Source organism: Strigops habroptila, chromosome W (genome assembly GCF_004027225.2).
Source record: "Strigops habroptila isolate Jane chromosome W, bStrHab1.2.pri, whole genome shotgun sequence".
In the NCBI taxonomy this organism is placed as follows: domain Eukaryota; kingdom Metazoa; phylum Chordata; class Aves; order Psittaciformes; family Psittacidae; genus Strigops; species Strigops habroptila.
In genome coordinates, this window is record NC_044301.2 from 26249037 (window position 1) to 26263827 (window position 14791).

General features: G+C 40.2%; 1 protein-coding gene across 1 annotated transcript in view; it reads right to left on the minus strand.

The window, feature by feature from the left end:
• LOC115618944 (core-binding factor subunit beta-like) overlaps positions 1-14791 on the minus strand; it is a 38460-nt gene that overhangs the window by 1364 nt on the left and 22305 nt on the right. Inside the window, exon 5 of the mRNA XM_030510918.1 lies at positions 10229-10324. Within this exon, the coding sequence (XP_030366778.1) occupies positions 10229-10324 (96 nt within the window). The remainder of the gene's footprint in view (positions 1-10228; positions 10325-14791) is intronic.

Sequence of the window (14791 nt, forward strand, 5' to 3'; positions counted from 1 at the left end):
CAAAAACAACAAAACAAAACAAACAACACACCACACAAAGAAAGGAAAAAGAAATAACACACCAAAAAAAAAAAAAAAAAAAAAAAAAAAGGGGCTCTCTGGAAAAATGCAAATCAAGTGACCACCTCCCTACTTTGAAAGGCTTCTCATTTTGTTGAAAGAGGCAGGAACAGACTTGTCCAAGTTAGACTTTTCTCTTTTGCAATTGCTTTGTCAATTCCCCCTTCCCTAGCAAGTGATCCCAGCTGCTTGGCTTCCCTACTTTCTAGTTCATGAGTATCAGCCCCCTTCTCCCAGCATCGGAGCAACCAAGTGACCATGTGCTCCCCTGGAAGATGGCTGAAATCTTTTCGTTTATTCCACAGCTCAGTCGAGGTCTGGGATCCCGAAGTTACCTCCAATTCTTGTACTGATAACTCTTGGTCATATGCCATCCCCCCTATTACACACATTGGGTCTTCATCTTTCTTCACTGCATGGGTTGCTCTTTGTGGCTGTTGTTTGCTTTTCCCCTTGCTCATAGGGCAACTGATATTGGCACAGACTGGTCCTTTGGTTCAGCTGCAGTCTATCACTGTGGTTGGAGTGGCTGCAGTGTCTTTCAGCTGGGTTGAAGCGGCTGCTGTGCTTGGGGGTTGAGCAGCTGCATTATCTGTTGCTTTGCCATCAGATCCAGAAACATCTTTATCCCCTTGAAGGTGCTCCAAAGTATTGAGCAGGGCTCTGTAGGTGTAGGCGAAGCCCCAGTACGTTGCCATGATTTGTCCCTCTCTGGTATAACCAGGACGACAGCACACCTCGTTTAAGTGTTTTACTAGTTTTTCCAGATATTGCCCTTGTTCAGTGGTGAAGTTCCAAAGCACTGGAGGGGCCCACTGGCCTAGGTGCTTGCCCATACAATCCCACACACCCTGCCTGTGGGAGGTAAAAGGGACAGGATCTGCATGATGGGCTCGAGCAACACTCTGAATGCAAGCTATGAGGCCCTGATAACGAACAAGCCTTGGGCTGATGGGCCAGGATGTTGAGAGACAGATAAGCCAGGATGTTGGGAGACGGGAAAAGCATGGCATGCCTGGGCATGTTGAGAAGGTACTGAATGAGGGAATAAAAGGGGCTTGATTGTAATAAAGTTTGTCTCAGTATCCTCACCGACCTGAGTCCGTGCTTTCAATACACACACCTGCCACTCATGACTGTCCAGCCTCAGGGAAAGTTTCTTGGTGGTCCTCATATATCATTGTTTAAGCCTAGACAAGACCTGAGCCCAACCCTGCTTAACTTTTGAAATCAGACAAAATAGGGCATTCTCAAGGTGGTATGGCTGTGGGTAGAACACATGCAGTATTTGTGCCAACATGCTGATTCTCAGCAAAAGCAGCAGGCAGGTTTCAAGGCTATCCAAAGGCCATCCAAAACCTTTAGAATTCTTAAATGCTGCTGTAAATAGCCTGGTGGGGGAGCAGAGGATGTGAGCAAATGTCTCCTTCATAGGTTGCCCCCCCGAGGAGAAAAAAAAAAAAAAAAAAGCTGTCTAATTGCTCAACAACTCCATTATATGCCTCCCAAAGCATAGAGGCGATGGCCATGCTGAGAACACATACCAGACCAGTTTAATGATGAGTCTATTGTATTACAAGTCATCACCATGAAGCACAGCGAAACAAGAACCTTAGCCCAGGCCCCACAGCCGATAAACACTAAACCAGCAAATACTGGCTGTAAGTAAGGTACAACATGCTGAAACTCCGAGACCAAGCACAACAACTCTGAGAGCAAATAAATCAGCATTTTGACAAGTGACTATTAATCTGAAACAATGAGTGCTTATCACAAATATGATTAGACACACTCTGGTCAGATCTGTCATTATCTCAACCCTGCGTGCTGCATGTTGGGCGCGAAAAAGAACCATTGTCGTTTATGCCCAGTCGATAACTCAGAACCACACAGCTGCTCACTCACTCCCTCCCTGCATATATAACTTGGGACAGTGGTGAAGAGGTAAAGAGGAGGGAGATTATTTGAAGAAGGGCTGTCACAAGGAGTAGCCAAAATAAAGTCTCTCCACAGACAACTCAACTACAATTCTTTAATTGCATTCTGGCAATTCCATACTGCTGAAACAGAGCAGATGCATCATGTGCCTTAGCATCTGTCATCTATAATTTACTAAATAAGGGAAAAATCAGGGTATGACAAACTAAACAGTGAACATTTGGATTCTCTTAGAAGGACTGTGAACCTCCTGAAAAGCATTTCAATAAGACACCAAAACAAAACACAAACCTGAGAACACGCTGCAGATACTTTTCAAAAAAGTATACAACCACAGGACAAAACACACACCCGGACAAAAGCACACCCAGCCAAAAAAACCCAACCTGAAACAGAGAGCACCATTCAAAAATGACCAATTCCAATCAAGCACACCTCCATGTTAGTCCTGCTGAGGCAGACCCACATCAAGAAAAGCAACAACTGAAAGCTCTTCTCCAAGCTGCTGGTTAGCAAGAACCTCTCCTGTAGAGATTTAAACACAGTTAAAATGCTGACCATGCCTCCACTTCAGTCACCTTTACTCAATAGAAGAGTAGGGGTGGAAAAAACTCAGCCTTCTCAGAATTAAAGTCAGCAAAACCAGACCACTACAACATAGAATGACAGCTTACATATAATAGAACTTTCTTTGGTCACAGTCACAGCCTGATGAAGCACCCTGGGTGCTTTCAGGTCTCTGCAGGGATTGCAAAGAGACTCTCCTTCTCAATCTTCAATTCTCAGAAGAGCTTTAGCTACAGCATCAAAGGGACACCATCATCACTACATACTGCACCTACAACCCGCTGGCACTCAGTAGGGGATATGATTTTTAACCACATTCCTAGCAGGTATAGCTATCAGCATAAGACTTTGTGGCCCAGATCCAGTCTCTGGAGGTTGCTTGCTGGCCATAACAGTCTCAAATTTAGTAAGAGAAACTATACTGAAAGTCAAAATAAACAATTTTCTTAACAAAGGTCATAGATAATTATTTAGCACCTACCTCCATTAAGATTTCATTTCAAGCCTCCAATGATCTACTTCCTAGAAACAGAGTACTCCTAAACACACATCAGTCATGTTATACACAGTCTGCTCTCCCACCACCAGCTACAGAGAGCTATAGAGCACAACCAGGCCAAGGAGCATAATTTGCTTACCAGTCCTGATGCACTCTCTTGCCTGAAATCTTTGCAACAGTTGCATCTTTGTTTAAAAGCTATTATGAAGCTACAGATTCTAGTACCACCACATTGATAACTGGACTAAGATCAAGCCAAGAAAAGCAGCAGCATGGCAAGTGCATAGGTCAAGAGCTTTAATAAAGACTAAAACTTTTTATTTTAATATGAAATCTTCTTTTCCAAGAGGGAAAAAGTGAAACACTCCCTTTTAGAAAATAGTTTGAAAGCTGGTATAAAGATTATAATTAATGTTGATTGCCTCTAGACAGCATTTCTCTATTGCTCAGACCCTTTCTAACCTTGACTGAAAGATGACGCTTACAGTATTGCCCAATTTACAAGATTGATCTCTGTACTACCCTAAGCATTGATTCTGTACAGCACAAATTGTTTTTGCGAGATACGCGTTCCATAGCACTTTTACATGAGTACCAGCTATTGAAAGTTCTTATGAAGCAATGAAACCATCTAGTTATAACCTTAATGGCCTACTTGTACTATACTCACATTGTAGAGCCTTTTGAGGCAATGCATATTCACACACATAATTTTCTAAACTGCATCGTATTCACCCTGAATATAAACAGGTCATATATAGATGCTTATACACAAATACTTCTACATACACAAGCATATACCCACTCTGCATTCTCCACCACATATGAAGAATTAACAGTTTTTCTTTCCCATCCAAAAAGCTGCATTAAAGGTTATACTATTTTTATATTGTTGTCAGTTTGGGAAGCACATACTGTAATTAAACTCATTCTAAATTAATCAAAGTTTGATAAGAAAAGGTGAAAAAAAAGAGAAAACCTTATTGTAATACTGTATTTTCTTCTGAAGCCAGTTATATTTGACAAAAATAGAGAATTTATATACACTAGTAGTTTCATCTTAATTCCCCCCCCCCCCCCCTTTTTTTTTTTTAATAACTTCACTGTCTAGAACCTTGGAAGAATAGGAAAGTTCTACTACTTGATTTTGTTGTTTCTTCCGCAGCACAATAAAGGATTTTTAAATGAGAATTTCATGCAGTTTTACAAAATGGCTCTGCTTAGCCATTAACATAATTTATATTTAGCACAAGCCCACAACCAGACAGATCGCTAGACTAGACTGTTTCAGGGAAGAGCAAACCACTCTGCCACTTTACTCATGGTGCTTCCAAAATAGAGTGTGTGGCAGTAGCATGGGAAATGAACACAACATAGAAAAGTGACATTTAAAAGATCCTGGTTGAACAAATTTTGTAAAACTGAGAAGAGATCCAACCCACCTCCAAAAAAGGAGCAATCAGAAGAACATCCTTGACTAAGCTCAAGAGTAGTAGAGTAGGACAAACTGTGCACTCAAACAGATCACTTACTTAAAAATTGAAGTTACAGTTTGCCTATACAAATCTTTAGAAAAACAACTATCCGCACACAGCAACATGAGTTAACCTCTTCTCTTTACCCACTCCCTTGAAATCCACTGCTTTGTACCTGCTGCTCCAGTGAAGAGCTGCAGGAAGCACCTGCTTGCTGCTTTTCTGGACTGAACGCAGGCTGTTACTTGCAATGTATTCTAATTTCACCAACTGAGGACTATTTAAATCTCTCTCTGGACAGTGTAATGCGGTCCTGAGTTCAGCTATAACAGTTATTTTTCTCCTTCCTAGTAGCTAGTGCAGTGCTGTGTTTTTACCCTTAGTCTGAAAACAATGCTGATAACACACTGATGTTTTTAGTTGTTGTTACATAATACTTACCCCAATCAAGGACTTTTCAGTCTCATGCTCTACCAGTGAGGAGGGGGGGAGTGAGCGAGCATGGTTTTTGAGTTACCAGTTGGGCTTAAACCATGACCATTTTGCATCATGCTACTACGGTCAGAACACTGACTAAAAAGCCAAAGTTCTTACTGGAAGATTCAAGTACATCTAAGGCAGCAACCTCAGTGATTTCTGCAGAACACTTCTCATCCTGACACTGAACTCTGATCATTCATACTGAAGCCATAGCAAACAGAAAACACTAGTATTGACTCTATCCCCTTGTGTCTTGGTTTAGAAAGATAGTTAAAATTAAGCACCTGCCTTGCTGATACTCCTTTAGCCTCCATTTTTTCTAGTAGATTGGCAAAGGGGAACATACAAATACTTCAAATTCATATACCTGTTCAAAGGCATCAGCTCCAGAACACACCCCGAAACAAATGGCCTTGGACCAAGTTCCCTGTTGTGAGGCACTTGTCATGGGAAGAGAATTTTGCCTTTGACTAGTATAAAGCCCCTAAACAGTGCAAGCTCGCCAAGTAGATCAGTATTCCTAAACTAACAAAGCTTCACACAACCATTTATTTTTACCATAATCTTTAACTGGGGATAACGACTTTCTTCATGTGTATCATTAAATATTTACTGTCTCAGCATTCCAATATTTCTGTAGAAGTGAAAGCCATTGGAATTATTAATTTTGAAGCCATTAACAACTCACTGACTTCAAAAGCATCTTTGAAACAAAAGAATTCTGAACAGTGAGACAGGGTTTGCAGTAACTGATGTGACCAAGCTACATAAGTTGATAGAAAAACTCAAAAGCATCTTGTATTTAGAACGGAAAATGTTAAAAACACAGTAGAACACAGTTCAATTTAGAGGCACTTAATTTAAATGAAAATTCCTAAATCCACTCACACCCTCTTTACATTAGGGGAATGCTGTAACCACACAGAAATTTGATCACTTCTGGAAATTCAAGCCTTTATTTGGTTGTGTTGGTTTGGGTGTGTGGGGGGGGGGAGGGGCAGGAGTTTGTTTTTTGGTTTATTTTGGGTTTTCTTGTGGTTTTGTTTGGTTTTTAGGATGCTTAAGAAAATTAGTATAGTGATTACTCCCAAGTTGTTAATGCACTTGCTATTCCCCCTTCAAAGTATCACCATTCTAATATCCAGTGCCACATACAAACCACTTTTACTGTTTTCAACAACCTTCCTTAATCACTCCCAGGCAAGGATATAGCATTTGGTTTTAAAAGTCTACAGAAAGACTTAGACTAGGGAATGTTTCTTACACAGAAAGCTGTATAAAGAACTGAATCTGATCATTTTCATGTGCTGCCAGGCTTTGGGTGGATAAATGTTTCCAAAGCACTGGCACTTGTTTTGGGTAGGAATGGGTGGAATATTGCAGGATTCCCCTTCCCTCCCCCACTGAAGCAGAATCTGGTTTCTATTAAAGGCATTTCAGCTGTAATTCTACTGTCTGAAATATCCCAATTTTATGCAGTGTTGCAGTTCTTAAAATAGTCTAACACTGATGAGATCCTGTTCCAGGTCTGGCAATTCTGAGTTTTACTGTCCAAGCTTAGCAGGAAAGAAAATTTTCAGTTTTAGTGATGATGAAAGGTATATAGCTATCATATTGAAAAGCTTATGTGTGCTGAGGGGATCATCTGTGTGTCGTGTAACATACATAAAAATTTCACTCAGCACACTTAGAACCCACCTTTTCTAGATATAAAAACCTTCAAGTGCAACCAAAGATACTATTTCACCTACAGAAATCGCATAAACTGTACACAATACAGTTTAGACTAATGTTTTTATAGCTGTCAGCAACACAACTATCAGTAGGGTACAAGCTGACCAAGCATGTAAGCATTGGAAAACTTCATACAGGCCATAAATACAACACAGGAATGTGCATTTCTGTGTTACTTTCTATTGGGAATTTTGTATGATGATCATGAGCACCTTAAGTACTTACTGATTAAAGTTCATTTGACTGCCCAAACACTGCATTAGAACACAACTAAAGTGAAAGTCAGGGAAGCAATTGTTTGGAAACTTGATTCCTCCTTAGGAATGTATTGTAAGTCTATCTTAGCTCTCTCCCCTGCCCTGCCTCAAAACATCCCAATTTTTATGCAGTCTTAAGATCCAGAGTGCAAAAGCTCATTCTAGACATACAGCCAGGACATCTTTCTCCAAACAAAAATGAAAAACTGAAATGTAAAAAACACCAATTATAGAACTACAAGTAACTGAGGCAAAGATCTTTGTTATACATATTACACAAGCACAGTAAAATAAAATCTAAAGTATGCATAACAATGTATTTCAATTATTAAAAACCTGTATTTGACATCACAAATTTGAAGTACCTTTTGACAATCTTCCATTCTGCTTAAGCATATTTCAAAGTCAGTAATTTTTCCTTTTCTTCCTTTCTGTAGGTGATCTACACCAGTGCTTTAGAGCTAGAACAGTGACTATCATTGCTTTCAGAGCAAGTGCCTACTGGCAGCTAATAAGGATATTAAATAACAACTGCCTGCTGCCTTATTAAAAGACAGTCTTCAGAAGTTATTGAATCCAGCTCCTACAGCTGGCCAGGGATGTTGCTTTTTGTGTTTCAGTGTCACAAGTTCTGATGTCTGTCATGAAGCCCCAGATGCCCAATACTACCTCAATCTCACTATTAATTGAAAGGGTTTTTGCACATCCTAGCTGCAAATAAGTTGTCTTCTATGCTTGGAGGAAAGAAGAAGTCTCACAGAACTCCAGAAGTTATTTCAGGAAGCTTCACTTTTTTTTTTTTTTTTTAAACCTTCAGCACTCAGTAAGCACATGGCAGCTTCTCTGTAGTAACAGGAGTGGTGAAGAAGGGCACAGTAAAAGAAAACAAAATCAAGAAAAGCTTGAAGTAAATTGAGGTCAAGGACATCAGGCAAGCTTGAAGTTCCTACTGTGTTGTTAGAATTAAGGCAGACTGCCACAGATCTTCATGAACAGCTTTAAGTTAATTCCACCTTCCTGTTGAACTGAACTTACAAGCAGGTTCCAGCTCTGCTATGACAGAGGCAGAAAAATTCAGGTAATCTCACTGTTGCTCCAAAGATCCAGTGGCAGCAAGGCCTCCAAGGCAAGGATTTTACCTTTGCTACAGCTGACATCTAACCTGGCCACATCAGTGTTTACAAAGAGAAGCACACCAGTCACCCCTTCAAAGTGAGAGGTATTACTCCCTGCATCAGCCTTTTCCCTCCCATTCTCATGCTCAACATTTTCCAACTGTACTTGGAAGGGAAAAAAGCCTGTCTAATCTCAATTATCCATAAGGATGCTAGAAGAAAAGTAGTTTAGCAGTAACAATAATAAAATTCTCTAAAAACCTGAGAAGCAGCAGACAGATCACATTTGATTACTCAGCGGATAAAGAATTGGCTGGATGGCCACATGCAGAGTTGTGGTCAACAGCTCATTGTCCAGTTGGAGACCAGTAAGGAGTGGTGTCCCTCAGGGATCAGTGTTGGGACCTGTCTTGTTCAACATCTTTGTCGGCAACATGGACAGTGGGATTGAGTGCACCCTCAGCAAGTTTGCCAATGACACCAAGCTGTGTGGTTTGGTTGACATGCTGGAGGGAAGGGATGCCATCCAGAGGGACCTGGACACGCTTGAGAGGTAGGCCAACACCAACCTTATGAAGTTGGGGCAATCCCAGGCATAGCTACAGGTTGGGCAGAGAAGAGATTCAGAGCAGCCCTGCGGAGGACGACTTGGGGGTGCTGGTTGATGAGAAACTGAGTATGAGCTGGACTCAGTGTGTGCTCGCAGCCCAGAAACCAACCATATCCTGGGCTGCAACAAAAGAAGCGTGACCAGCAGGTTGAAGGAGGTGATCCTGCCCCTCTACTCTGCTCTCGTGAGACCCCACTTGGAGTATTGTGTGCAGTTCTGGTGTCCTCAACCTAAAAAGGACATGGAGCTGTTGGAGCAAGGCCAGAGGAGGGCCACGAGGATGATCAGGGGGCTGGAGCACCTCCCATATGAAGACAGGCTGAGAAAGTTGGGGCTGTTCAGCCTGGAGAAGAGAAGGCTGCTTGGAGACCTCCTAGCAGCCTTCCAGTATCTGAAGGAGGCCTACAAGGATGCTGGAGAGGGACTCTTCATCAGGGACTGTGGTAATAGGACAAGGGGTGATGGGTTCAGACTTAAACAGGAGAAGTTCAGGCTAGATATGAGGAAGAAGTTCTTTACTGTGAGGGTGGTGAGGCACTGGAACAGGTTGCCCAGAGAAGCTGTGAATGCTCCATCCCTGGCAGCGTTCAATGCCAGGTTGGACGGAGTCATGGTTTAGTGTGATGTGTCCCTTCCCATGGCAGGGGGGTTGGAACTAGATGATCTTAAGGTCCTTTCCAACCCTAACTATTCTATGATTATAGTAAAGTCAGGCTGTACTGATGAAGCAGAAAGTAAAAAACAGTAAGGGAAAAATTTTAAGTGTTTATTTTCTCCCTATTCTCTGCCCAACCTACAGCCTGCCTTGGCTTGCTAACTCTCCTTACGTATTATTCATCCTTTTACAGCTCTTGCCTTTCTGACATGTCAGAGCAGCTGGTTTCCATTCTCTTTCCTGGCTCCTCTTTGCTTGATCCCAGTAATTTCTGCTCTCATCAAGAGAAAACAAGATTCAAGACTGTGGGGCCCTAAAAAGAGCAAAGAACAAGATAGTGGGAACTACACCAGTGAAATAGAAGAGTAAGACTCTCTGCCACTAAGAAATAGGTGAGAGGAAAATAAAACCAGCCTGTACAAGAAAGCAGACTGTGGCATCTGATTTAACTCACTGGTAATGTTGCCCACAGCATGGGATTATGTGCCCACAGCTCCCAAAGCCTTTCCTGTGTTCATGAGAAATGCATGGAGGAAAAGATCCCTCTCTGCTATTAAAGTATCAGCTGAGAGAGATACAGCAGCTCTGTGAACAAATGTACCCTTAAAGCTCAAGTACCCACAGAAAAGGTCATGTACAGAAAGGAAGGATAAAATCTGAGAATTCTTATCAAAACTTCAAAACCTTGAAATTAATTTTAAGAGTTAAAAACAATGCATTTTGCAATTTTTATACAACAAACAGCAAACACAACATTGGACAGACAAATAAATGGAAACAAATATAAAGTTTCGGGAAAGTACTAACCAGTTACTGACAGCAGCTGTGAAACCCTCACCTCCATTTCCTCCCGATGAGACCTGTCTCTATCCTCAAATTCACGAGTTCGCCGCCGAGCTTCTTCAAAGGCTTGTTGTGCCAATGCATCCTCCTGCTACCAAACCAGACAGAGTGACACAAGAGGCTACCCTCGTTTCTATTAGATCACATTTCTTTTGAATATTAGGGATCACTTGGCAGCAAAGACAAGAATGTCCTACAGAATCTGCTAGAACACAGGTGAGTTCCAGCAAATGACAATATAGGTTAATGAAATGCCTTCATCACTGCAGTAGTGACACCCAAAGCTGCAACGCAGCTACTACTAAAATACACTTTAAAAGGAGAAGTGCTGTTCCAAAGTAGTTTAAAATGCTGTTTTCAAAAAAGCTAGGAATTCTTAGAAGTTATGAAAGAGGCAATGCATTTTATTCTCCTTATAAAAGTCATTTTGAAGGCAGTATTCACAGGTATATCTAGACAGTTCACCAGCATCATTATATAAATAATGGTAATTTAGTTCTCTTTCATTTAAAAGTATTATCTAAGTTATGATCCAAATAAACCCTGCACTTTACAAAAAGCTGCTGAAGGCACATCAATAGGAACATTCATAATCCTTATGTATCATTTAAATTTAGATGCATAAGAAAGTGCAAAGCAGAAGTTACTTCTCCACTTTGTACACATTCCCATACAATGCAGGTTTGACAGCCCTGTTTATTTTGAACAATGGCTTTTACACAGGAATACATTTAATTAATGCTAAAAAAGTTTTTAAAGTGTTATTAATATGTAGCCCACTATTACAAGTTGTCTTAGAAAAACCTTTTAACCCAAATTTTGCTCAGAATGAAAATAGATAGCTCCATTCCCCACCAGAATTTTCAAATGTTCAGAATGGAGGAAACAAGTCTAAAGAGGTTCCGCAAAAGACCAAGGAATAAAATTTATTGGCTCTCCCTCCTCCCAACTCCTCAGCTATAATTACTACTAACTCTGCTTACGATTCCCACATACATGCAAAATGTTATTTTCAAGTTGATAGTTTATTAAAATAAAAAAAAAAAAACTCTAACCTTGACTGTTAGAGGACACGAAAATGTTGAGAGTCCAACTAAATTTTACTATACCAAGGGACTAAGTGTATAATTATTTTAATTTAAGATAAAGCATCCCTAGTCTAAGAGAATGTTAAATTGCCTTTTTTGCCACCAGCACAACCATGCACCCTGAAGCTACTTTGTGAAATGATGTGAATGAGTGCCCCCCACGGCCTGACACAAATACAAACACCTGCCAATCAATAACACTGCACAGCCAGGTCCCCAGAAAGCTATGTCAAAAGGCAGTGTTTAAAGCTGCCAATAAGATCATTTTAACACTACCTACTATTTTTTAAGATTAGAATTTGGCCCTTTATAGCTATCTTAATGTTCACACAATGCACAGAAACCAAAGTCAGGCAGTAGAAAGTAAGTTTGTTCTTAATAATGCAGCAGGATAAAGATACATAAGCTTGTCTCCTAGATGACTACAGAAAAGCAGCTTTTGTAAATTAGGAATAAGGCAACATATGTCTTTATTACCCTATTTCTGGTACAAATCTACTAAGAAAAAGCAGCAGCAGCAAAACATGAGCCAGATCAACATGAGATCAGAATAAAAAAAAAAAAAAAAAAAAAAAAAAAAAAAAAAAAACCACACCACACCCCAACCCAGAAAAACAAAACCCAAGTGAAGCTTAAACATCCCTCCCCCGCTCATACACATTCCCCCCCCCCAGCAGCCTGGTAAGAAAAGACTGTGAGAACAACCACCACTTTTAACTACCACATAGCAAGAATGCTTTATTACAGAAGATATACAAAAGTACCCAAGACAGAAACAGCCTTTTGATAACCTTCAAGATAAATACCAAATCCAGGGAAATTTCAGCCCCAAATGGGGAAGATATTCAAGCACATATGTAGAGCTTTGTGTGCATTAGCCCACTGAAGTCTGAAAAAGCAGCTGAAGTGGGGCCTCCAGTAACAAAAAGACAGCTTAGTGGTAAGACATGAATAAGCTGTGAATTAAATGGAAAGAACATTAGCTTAAAAATTAAATACTGTACTGTTATGCATGTGTTTTTTCTTCCTAAAACATTTTTTGACCTGGTGAAGGATAGCATAATTTTCAAAGTGTGACAGCAAAGAAAAATTTTATCCAATCACAGTATTAGGAAGTGGTAAGAGACAGGAAAATGAAAAGTTAAGATTTCTTAAATGGAAACTCAAACAACATTAATAGTATTTAGATATGTAAGCATTCTTTTATTTAAGAGTTTATTTGCATAAGGCAAGCCCTCCAGAAAACATATGGGGGGGGGTGTGAATGCCAACAGGACTTCTTGTTACAAAAGACAGTAGGTACTACAGGCACTACACTGCATAGTATGAGGCACTTTGATCCCAAAACAACACTACTGTCAGAATGGGTTTAAATCAGAAGTTAGGTCAACTGCCACTGGCAATATTAAAAATTATTTAAGAAAAAAAAAAAAAAAAAAAAAAACCACACACACCCCCCCACACACAAAAAACCCACACAAAAAAAAAAAAAAACCCACCACACAAAAAAAAAAAAACCAAAAAACACACAACCCCACACAAACAACCTGAAAAATGTAAGATTGCCCTAACATTTACAATACTGACAACTACAAGGGTGCACCTACCTCTGTGTCTCTAGTGCCTTATGTCACTGGGAATTCTTAGGTACTACTGTAGCAAATAAGATGCCAAATGACTTCCCTGTAATTGCTGAGAAGCACAAATTACAATTGCAACTGAGTGCAAACGTATCTCTGTAGACCCACACTGTGTAATACCTCCAGCTCAGCACCCTGTACTCAAAACTCAAGAAAGCCCTGACATCTAAGAGCATGCATATATCCCCTCAAAACAAAACACACACACAAAAAACTACCCCAAACCCAACAAAAAAAGGCTAAATCACATGCTCAGTGCACAAACACTTTCTGAAGGCAACAGAAAGGAATTCTCGAGTGCAGTTAAGACAGCATATACAGGAACTAAAATAATCCAAGAGCATGCAGAAATATTTATCAGGGAATTAAAAAGAGAAAAATTGAAGTCACAGGTCACCTGACCACCCTCCTTTTTGGAAGGGTTCCCACTTTTTTCAGGAACTATCAGATTCTGGTGAAGAATGACACTATCGCCTTCTGAGCACATGTTCAAATCAGTCTCATCTCAGTTCAAAAGTCATGCGATTTAAGTGTTACGAATCAAACTTCATAGTTGGAGTTCAAGAACCTTGGGATTTATTTTGTACAGTCCTCAGGGGTCTATGTTTCACCTCATTGTGGAAGCTGTTATAGCCTAAAGGCCTTCTAATCAAGCAACATCTACAACAGTTACTATTTTTCCAAGGAGAGCACTGCTGCAACAGGAACTTGGCTAGCTTGAAATGCCAGCACCCAGCTTCAGAAGAAGTGAATGCCACAGCAAATAGCAGCATTCCAATAAAAGCTTGGTTCTGTGGCTTCTCTCACAGATTAACAAAAGGTGGCATGGAATATTCTCAGAATACCATAGTATACCCTCTCTTTCTAGGCATCTTGAAGAAAGCTTGCAGGGCTGTGACTATTTCGCACACACTATCTGGACACAAAGTATTTCTATGTAACCCAGAGCATAGTCACAATGACATGATCTCAATGTGCAAGTTGGCTTCTTAAGTTAGGGAGAGGCAAGGAACCCCAAAGCTTGCAGCTAAACATCCCTTGTATTCAGAATCACTTTGGACTTTGCCTTCATGTAGTTCCAACATTTCTAAATTATCAAACTACAGAAATGAACTGCTGAGTTCACCACAAAATAGAGATTTAAACAACAACTCTGGTAACTGATATTACACCCAATTTACTGTCCACTGCACATGCAAGTGATCTGCATGGAAGCATCCCCAAACTGGTGTAGCTGTTTTTAACATCAGTTTAGTAGCTTTGTTACCATTTGTTACATCTCAAAAGCAAGGATCTGTCTCAAGCCTGACTAAATTAAGGAACCCTACAGCTGTGTAAGTGAATCTTATATATGATACACACTTAATTTCCTGTGTTTGTTCTTGTGCACATCCAAAGATTCAACTGCTAGGCAGTCACCTTGGTGGTAGGAAGTAGACAGGAAGTATGTTCTCAAAGACTGCCATACCATAACAGAGCAGAGAATCCACCACTGTTAGATAACAAGTGATAAAATCCTATTCATCCTCCCCCATATGTAATAAAAAAGCAACTTAAAAACCAGCCACCCTAAACTGCTAAAATAGACCAACCAGTTGAATTGTTACAAGTTAGACATAGCTTTTCAAACACTTCAAGATGTACTACTCTGCAGCATAGTAAGTGTTAAATCACCCACAAAGCTGTAAACTACAGATGATTCCTGACCCTAATATTTTTATCTAATTTAAAACACTAGTTTAACTACAACCACTTATTTCTGAACTTCTATACTGTAAGTTTTCTTTGAAATTTATACACAAAGTGCAGGCAGGAAACAAGCACATTAGA